Genomic DNA, 9717 nt, shown 5'->3' with positions numbered 1-9717 from the left:
GCTGATTGTTTGATTTCTTTTTTCCTTGAAATTGGTCATAGTGCTCAAGGCCAACGCCAAGAAGCACGTCGAGGACCTAGTAAAGGACCGGGACTCCTGGAAGACGAATTGCATAAAACTCTGGAAAGGAGTTGCTCCGGTGCTGGATCTGATAAGCCCTGAGCTTCCCAAGGAACAGCCCCGCGCACCGAGGCTGACCCCAGTCGAGAAGGCGCAGCAAGCGTGGGGCTGGCTTCAGCAGTTCGTCACTGATGCTGGGGAGTTTGCTGGGGCGCATGTCCTTAGCATGGTGCGCTTCCACTACCCCCTGGTCGACAGTGGCGGAGGACGAAAAAAAATTAAGGTAGGAAGGTCGATAACGGTTCACTAGACATAATAATAGTCAAGCACAAAGTACAAGCATTTAGGATATAAAGAATTATAGAAAATACATGCAAAGTCAACTAACCATGTGAGTATGTGACGATGAAGCTTCAGTTATGCTTAGGCTTCTTAGGCAATTGCATTTGCCTATCTTTCTTGTTTTGAAATGTTTCTTTTATCTTCTCAAGATCAATTCCTTTGAATATTTCTCGCTCAATATAGCACACCATTAAGTGATTGAGCCAAGCGTCAGACATCTTGTTGCGCAATTCTGTTTTGATAATCTTCATAGCTGAAAAGACCCTTTCAACTGTTGCCGTCGCTACCGGTAGTATCAATGCCAACTCAATTAGACGATAGACCGATGGGAAAAGAGCATGTCTCTCAAGTTCAACCATTTTTGCAGCTAGGCTTGCTAGATCATGACAATCTCTAAACTCCTCAATTCTTCTCACATGAAGAATAAATGTCTCTAGTTGATCTTTTATACCCTTCTTTTCAGAATAGGAGAAATCATCAGAATATATCTCAGTAAGTCAAGCTAGCTTGTGCACATCAAATTTAGAGAATGAATCTCTCGGGTCAAGACAAGAAAAACAAACAAGCAACTCTGAAGATACCTCATTAAACCGATGATCAAACTCTGTGGTAATAGCATCTGTAGCAGCATAGAAGGTATCAACACGAAAATAATGGTCAGCAGTGATCTTGTTCTTGCCCCCTTTTCTTGATCTTCCAAATCTTGTCACTGATTCATTCATATTTGGTACTGGGATATCATTTTCACTGCAGAATTTTGTGGCTTCCTGTAATAGTGGCTCCCAACCATCATTCCTTAAATTCATCAAACGTGTTTTCACATCAATAACCAAAGACATGGCTTGAACAATATTTTGATCCTTCCTTTGCAAGACAAGAGAGAGCTCATTTGTGATGCGAAGGATTTGCAACATCATCTTCATGATGACCACAAAGCTAAATGACTCCATGATTTGCACTAAACCTCCTGCCCTACTTGGATTACGCTCATCTTCATGCACAATTTGTAGAACTTCAATTACTGAATCCCACATTGATTCAATACGAAGTAATGTCTTATAATGAGAACCCCATCTTGTATCTCCAGGTCTAGCCAAGGATGTTGCTTGATTTTTCCCTCTGCCTGAGGAAATCTCTCCACTGCCCAACTTACCTAAAAGATTTTCACGTTGCTTATCTAGCAATACATCCTTCCTCTTGCAAGATGATGTTGTGTTATTCACAATCAGGGTCACATATTCAAAGAAATCCTCAATAGATGAACAACATCTTGAGATAGAAACAACTACCAACTGTAATTGATGAGCAAAGCAATGGACATAAAAAGCATATGGGTTCTCATCACGAATAAGCTTCTGAAGGCCATTAAATTCTCCTCTCATATTAGAAGCACCATCATACCCTTGCCCTCGTAGATTTGCAATGTGTAGCCCATGCTCACCAAGTACTTCAATAATTGCTGTTTTCAGTGCTTGTGAGGTTGTCTCCTTTACATGCTTAATACCTAAAAATCTTTCAATCACCTGTCCTTTCTTGTTCACAAACCTACAACATAGATATTATAATATGATTAGCTAATTTTAACAAAAATGAATATACAGTAACCAATTTACATTATAAAATCAACTAGTTACCTCACAACCACAGCCATTTGTTCTTTGACAGATATATCACGAGATTCATCTATAAGAATGGAGAAAAGACAACCTGCCATCTCTTCCTTTATTGCTTTGGTGACCTCAATTGCACAACATTCTGCAAGTTCTTTTTGAATTGTTGGGGAAGTCATCTTGGCATTTTTGGGACATGTCTCATCAAATGCAAGCCTCACTTGTTCATTCCTTTCTTTGTACCAATCAAGAAACTCTAGAAAATTTCCCTTATTCAAAGAAACAAGGGACTCATCATGTCCACGGAATGGTTCACCTTGCAATGTGAGCAAACTCACAATACCCAATGATGTATCCAACCGAGTTTCATATTTGACTAGTGCATCTTTTGTATGTCTGTCAACCTTATGTTTCACACTTGTTCTTTGATTTTTGAAATCTTCATATGCTGTCCTACACTGATTGTGGATTATTCCATCATGTTTTGGAAGCGACAAATATGCATTCTTCCAATTATTAAACCCCAATGTTGTAAAGACATCATATCCAAATTTGTCATCCATTCGATCATGCTTGAAAAGATAACAATAAAAACAATAGGCCCTATCCTTCTCCACACTGTATTCAAGACAAGAATGTTGCTTGAACCAACTTTTCTGAAAGCACCTTTTCTTATTTGTTTTAGGGAAATTGTAACCCATTGGTTGAGTTGGACCCTTATCTATGAAAGCCCTTCTAACCTCAGATCTAATATCGATAGAAAACCGATCAATTGGTATACGAAGCCCTGGATCAGTGATAATGTGATCTGGATTAAACTGAGTTATAATACCTTCTCCATCAGTTTCAATCTCCTCTTCAATTTGTGGTGCTGCTATTTTGTTTTCCATCTCCTCTTCAACTGCAGCAACAGCTTGTTCAAACTCATCTGAGTCGTAGTCATCTTCCATAATTTCCTGTGCTTCAAAACTAACCAAACCAAATTAATTAGTAAGTCATAAGTGATAACCGAAGATTGAAAAGCAATAATGGAAAAACTTATAAAGTGTCAGAAAGTTGGACATCTTACTGTAACAACACGGATCTGCCGAGCGCGATCTAACTGGTGAGCTAATTGGCGACTGGCGAGCGCGATCGCCGTACGGCCAAAGTTCCGAACACGAACAGCCGAGTTGACAGAGTCGTGGAATCGCGATGGAAATTTGGAGCGCCGGCGGCGGAAAGCAATGCGTCGTTGTTGATCTTTGGAAACAAACTGACGAGTCCCAATCTAATATGTTATGTGGCCGGTGGCCCAATATGTTACACGGCCCACAAGACCACAAGCCACAAGCCCACACGTCCACAAGGCAGACATAAAGCACTAAAGCAAGCATCAAAGCCCAAAGACCCAAGGCCAAGTAACGATTCATCAGACATATGAGACATTTGGTCGTCTTCATCCAGCGGACGTTCGACAGCACACAACAGCAGTAAGACCTTCAACCAGGCATCCATGGCGGCCAGATTAGCTTGGGGGTGGGGATCCACGGCGGAGTCAAGGTAGGGCGAGTGCCCTACCTTGCCCTATCGAGCCCTCCGCCACTGCTGGTCGACCTGTCTCGGCTGGAAAGGGGGTACCCCAAGGAGGTCGGTTCGAAGGAGGCAGATGACCTTCGCGTCGGCCTGCTCGACCTGTCGTCGACTGTGATCGGTGACACAAACCTTTGAGGGACGTCCACCCCCCTGAGCAGCCAGGGTCAGATAGGTTGGCCAGGGAGTTGTCGGGGGCATCGATTGCGAGAGATGGGCGGTCGACGCCTACGGTCTCGACCAGCCAGGCGCCGGTGACCCCGACCCCTTCGACGGCGCAAGAAACCCGTGCGGGCGAGCAACCCGAGCAGTAGGTTTATAGAGTAGTCTGTAGAGATAGACTAGAGGCCGTCCAGAGGGGTGCTTATTGTAAACTTTGTATATAAAGTTTGTAATAATGTCTGAATTTTGAAAACCATGGTTTTGAGCGCTGTAAATGAATTTCCTGAGTGATGTATCACTGAATTATGTCGAGTACCCTTGGGTAACTTGTCAGGGAAAGTTGTTGTCATACTTGTCGAGTATTCTGCATATGTGAAAATATACAACAAAAAAGACAAACTTTATTATTACTCATCAAAAAAGATATACAAGTAAGATGTACTAAAACTTATGGATAGAAGCGCCGTAGTTTGTCTATGTGCCAGGAGTTGGGCAGGCTAGTTCCGTCTGGGTATGCCAGCCTATAAGAGGTAGGACGTGTAACTTCGGCGATCACAAAAGGCCCCTCCAAGTGAGTAGATAGCTTGTGCATTCCTTCCTGGCTTGTTTTCTATTTGAGTACCAGATCACCGACCACGAAGGAGAGATCCTTGACATTCTTGTTGTAGTACCGCCTCATGGCCTCGAGATACTTTATTGTTCAAAGGCAGGAGGCCAACCGTCGCTCTTCTGTACAGTTGATTTCAAGTTCTCTGGCGTGGTCTGCTGAAGACTGGTCAAAATGCTCGACTCTTGGGGATGCGAAAGCTACGTCGGAGGGGAGCACTGCCTCAGCTCCATAAACCATAAAATAGGGGGATACACCCGTATTTCGACTAGGCTGTGTTCGGAGGCCCCAGACCACTGCCGGTAATTCCTTCATCCATCGCCACGACGCCCTGTCATTTTCCGTGTACAGCCTTTCCTTTAGTGCATCGATGATCATTCCATTGGCTCGCTCGACTTGGCCGTTAGCTCGAGGATGGGCTACCGACACGTATTTTATGACTATGCCTCTGTCATCACAGAAATCCTAGAATGTAGTGCCGGTGAACTGAGTGCCCAAGTCGGTGATTATGCTATTGGGAATCCTGAATCTATGTATGATTTGATTGAGGAATTCTACAACCTTCTTGGAAGTTGCTTTGACCAGTGGCATGTACTCGATCCACTTAGAGAACTTGTCAATTAGCACGAACACGAATTTGAAATTGCCGGGGGCTGGTTTGAATGGCCCAATAATGTCAAGACCCCAACAGGCGAAAGGCTAAGACGATGGAATGGTCTGGATCTCATGAGCAGGTACATGGATCCTTTTGGTGAAGAACTAGCACCCTTCGCAATGCCGGACCAGCTTCTCCGCGTCAGCGACCAGTGTTCTAGAGGCGGTGTGGTTGCCACAAGACCCAGCGTGTATGTCATCTAGCAGCTTGATGCCATCGTCTTTTGTTATGCATTTCAACAAGACTTCTGAGTTTGCATTCTTACGCATAAGTCTACCATCGACCAGTATATAATTTTTGGAGCGCCGGATAAGACGTTCGTTCTCCGTTTTGTCTTGAAAGAGTGCGCCAGTCGTTGCCACTGGTTGTCGGAGGGGCGTCCCCTACGAGCAGTGTCTTGTTGGGTGGCTTATCGACCAGGTCCGTTCTGACGCTTGATGTGTGAATGTCCTAAACAAAAACACCTTGCGGAATCTGGGCCTGGGATGATCCTATCTTTGACAGCGCATCTGCTGCTTGATTCTTGTCCCGGACCACGTGTACGTATTCTATGCCATAAAAATTTGATTCCCACCTCCGGATTTCTTTGTAGTACAGGTGTATCTTCTCATGAGTCGTGTCCCACTCCTTATTTAACTGGTTGATGACCAGGGTAGAGTCACCGTAGACGTAAAGGCGCTTGACTCCTAGTTCGATGGCCAATTAGATGTCGTGCAGGCATGCTTCGTACTTGGCGACATTGTTGGATGCTGGGAAGAGGATCCTAAGGATGTAGCATAGTTTGTCCTTGTTTGGTGAAATGAAAAGGATTCCGGCACCAGCTCCATTGATGTTTAAGGACCCGTCGAAGAACATTGACCAGTGATCGAAGACATCTGGAGAGGGTGGTGCGTTGAGATCCGTCCATTCTGCGATGAAGTCGACCAGGGCTTGAGACTTGATGGTTGTGCGACTCTGGAAATCCAAAGAAAATGGGCATAACTCCATGGCCCACTTTACAATTCTACTGTTGGCATCCTTGTTGCGTAAGATGTCCCCCAATGGAAAACTCGTAGTAACTAAAACACTATGGCCATCGAAGTATTGCTTCAGCTTCCTTGAGGTGATTAAGATGGCATAGATTAATTTTTGTATCTGGGGATACCTGGTCTTGGATTCGTTTAGGACTTCGCTTATGAAGTATATTGGTCATTGGACTTTGTAGACATGGCCTGGTTCATCCCGCTCTACTACGAGCACCGTAGAGACGACCCGATCAGTTGCTGCTATATAGAGGAGCAGGTCCTCGTTAGATTGAGGCGCAGTGAGGACAGGTGGTGAGGTGAGGAAAGTTTTGAGCTGGGCGAATGCGACGTTGGCCTGTTCTATCCAGGAGAATTTCTCAGATGCCTTTAGTAGCTTAAAGAAAGGAAGCCCTTTTTCTCCCAGCCTAGAAATAAACCGGCTGAGAGCAGCCATGCATCCCGTGAGCTTTTGAACGTCTTTGATGTTTCTGGGAGGTCGCATGTCGAGCACCGCCTTGACTTTTGAAGGGTTTGGCCGTATGCCGTCGCGGTTGACGACGTTGCCGAGCAGTATACCGGAGGGGACCCCAAAGATGCATTTTTTGGGGTTAAGCTTCCACTTGTACTTGTTTAGTGCTTTAAATGTACGGTCTAGGTTGTCGATCAGGGTGCTGGCGTCCCTGATTTTGACGACAACATCGTCGACTTAAGCTTCAACAAGGTCGTCATGTATCTCGTGGTGGAGGCACTGCTGAATGGCGCGTTGATAGGTAACTTCCGCGTTTTTTAGTCTAAAGGACATGGTGGTGTAGCACTATGCACCGAAGGGAGTGATGAAGGAGGTTTTAATTTGATCATCTTCTTTTAACGAGATCTGGTGATAACCAGAGTAGCAATCGAGAAAAAGAAAGTAGTTCGCATCCGGCCGTTGAGTCGACCACTTTGTCTATGCGGGGAAGACCAAAAGGATCTTTAGGAGAGTGTTTATTGAGATTGGTGTAATCAACGCACATTCTTCATTCATTATTCTTTTTTCATACAAGGACCGGATTGACGAGCCAATCGGGGTGATACACTTCTTTAATAAACCCGGCTGCTAAAAGCCGTGTAATCTCTGTCCTAATAGCCTCCTTTTTGTCATGAGCGAACCGTCGTAGCTTCTGCTTGATAGGTCTTGCGCTCTTCGAGACATTTAAGGAGTGCTCGATCAGGCTTCATGGGACGCTGGGCATGTCCGCAGGTTTCCATGCGAAAATGCTTACGTTGTCCCTTAGAAACCTGACGAGCGCGTCTTCCTATTTGGCATCCAAATTGGCCCCAATGAGAGCCGTCTTCTCTGGGCTGCCGTCGACCAGTTGGACTTCCTTGTGCTCCTTGGACTTGGTGCTTTTTCTTGGAGTCTCCTGCTCGGGTAGTTTGAGCTGGTCAGGTGATATTTGTGTTGCTTGTGCTACCGTTTCTGCCATGCAGATCGAGAGGTCGATTGCCTCGGTGATCTTGAAGCTTTTCTCTTTGCAGGTGTATGCCATGTAGACGTTGCCTCTAATGGTCAAGACGCCCTTTTCGGTTGGCATCTTGAGGTCCACGTATGAGTAGTGCAGAACTGCCATGAACTTGGTGAGCGAAGGACGGCCTAGAATTGCATGGTAAGTCCCATCGAAGTCGGCGACCACAAAGTTGACGAACTCTGTGGAAGTGGTCTGGCGTTCCAAACTAGACGGGTAGCGTTATCTAGCCACGGGGTACTGAGCTTTGACCTGGCAAGATGCCCCAGAACTGAGCGTCATATGGTTTCAGCTGCGCCGGAGTTAGCCTGAGAGCAGGCAGGCTGTTGCGGAATAGGATGTCGATGGAGCTACCCCCGTCGACGAGCACGCACTCGAACCTGACGCTGTTGATGGACGGGTCCAGGATCAACGGGAAGCGCCCTGGTTCTGGGATGGCAGCCCACTGGTCCTGTCTGTTGAAGGAAATCTCTCGGTGCAACCAGGGAGGGAATTTAGGATCGGCGATCGAGCCATCAGTGTTGTCTACATTGAGACAGGCCCTCTGTAAGAGTTTTCTTTCCTGTTTTGACTCGATGGAGACTTTCCCTCCAAAAATGGAGTGTACCACGTCGGTGGGACTGACATATTGGTGCCATGGGTCCCTATCCTGGTCATCGTCTTCATCTTCCTGATTGCGTCTGTTCTGTTTCTCATTTTTCTTGGCGGCATCTCCCTGAGCGGCCCGCTGTGTGTAGATGCTTTTAAGGACACGACATTCTTCCATCGTGTGGTTGGACTTGGGATGGAGTTGGCATGGTCCTTTCAGCGTTTTGTTGTAGTCTTCTTGGTAGTCTCGCCGTCCATTGGGACGCTTGCCTGTGTTTACCTCGTGATCATTGTCGTGAGGTCGCTTGCCTCTGAAATCGTCACGATTATCATGATGCCTGTCCCACCCTTCTCGGTGGTCGCGGTTATCTCCACGGTGGGGATTCTGGTTGTCGAAACACCCACGCCTGTCGTCTCGTCGGGGGGGGGGGCTGCTCGGCTCCTCGTACGTCTTCTCGGATGAGCTTTTCTATGTCGTTGGCATCGGCGTAGTTCTTGGCTGTGACGAGGAGCTCGGCGACCGTGGTCGGCCTTTTGCGCAGTAGCTTGCTTCTTAATGCTTCGTGGAAGCATAGGCCTTTGATGAAGGCCGATATGGCGTCGTCGTGGGAAATCTTTAGAATCTTGAGGCGCATATCCGAGAAGCGTCGGATGTAGCCACGCAGGGGCTCATTCTTCCTGTCCCTTATCCTCTCAAGGTCGTATTTATTTCCGGGCTGCTCGTAGGTAGCAATGAAGTTATCGATAAATGACTGGAGCAATTCCTCCCAAGAATCAAAAGAGTCCTCGGGTAGAATGAGGAGCCATTGGTGGCCGGCTTGGTCAAGGACGTCTGGGAAATAGATTGCCATGACATGCTCGTCTCCTGCTGCTGATCGTACTGTGATCTCATAAAGAGAGATCCAGTTTTCGGGATTCTCCTTGCCATCGTACTTTTTAAGCTTCTCAAGCTTGAAATTGCGGGGCCATACGACTTGCCGAAGGTGTGAGGAGAACTGCCTTAGGCCGGGGGGCCATGTGCTGCATCGTACTCGATGCGTCACATGTTTTCGTGTACTGCTCGTTCCGTAATGCGCCTGTTGATGTGCTCGCGGACATCCTTAGCAGGGATGTTGTGTCGTAGGTCTCGGTCTTGGTTCACCTCCTGTTGATGCAAAACTGATCTGCAAACACAAAGGGCTAATACCCGATTCAAACGTTAAGGCGTGCCAGCCGATTTGACCTTACTATCGGCAAAGGTGATAACTCGAATACTTTAGTCCTGACAACAGCGATGCGCCCGGATGTCACGGCTAAGAGGTACTCACGCGGAACTTGAGAACACGCCGAGCTTAAGTCGACGAATTCCTAAGAACTCGTAATAAAAAGAAAAAAAAGTATGACGAAGTCGTCGAAAAGTAGATGCTGGAATATGAGTAAAAACGTGTATTTGATTGATTTCTTCCTTTTTTTTACAAGGCCCAAGGGTTTATATTTATACCCTGCTCAAAGAACTACAACCAGACACGATTAGAATTCGAATTCCAAATTACACGGAATCCGTATACAAAACGATGCAAATAATTAAGGAAATAACAAACTATCCTTCGTGACAAACCGAAACTCCTCCACA

General features: G+C 46.2%; 1 protein-coding gene across 1 annotated transcript; it reads right to left on the bottom strand.

Annotated features, from left to right (window-relative positions):
• Positions 900 to 2996, bottom strand: LOC8064057 (zinc finger MYM-type protein 1). Its single transcript, XM_021466051.1, has 2 exons — positions 2037 to 2996; positions 900 to 1947 (listed from the first exon to the last, which is right to left on the bottom strand). The coding sequence occupies exons 1-2, from the start codon at positions 2960 to 2962 to the stop codon at positions 900 to 902; spliced, it is 1974 nt and encodes a 657-aa protein (XP_021321726.1). The 5' UTR covers positions 2963 to 2996.

The sequence above is a fragment of the Sorghum bicolor genome, chromosome 8 (genome assembly GCF_000003195.3).
Source record: "Sorghum bicolor cultivar BTx623 chromosome 8, Sorghum_bicolor_NCBIv3, whole genome shotgun sequence".
In the NCBI taxonomy this organism is placed as follows: domain Eukaryota; kingdom Viridiplantae; phylum Streptophyta; class Magnoliopsida; order Poales; family Poaceae; genus Sorghum; species Sorghum bicolor.
Note: the sequence above shows the minus strand (reverse complement) of the source record. Positions and strands in the feature narration are given on the sequence as shown.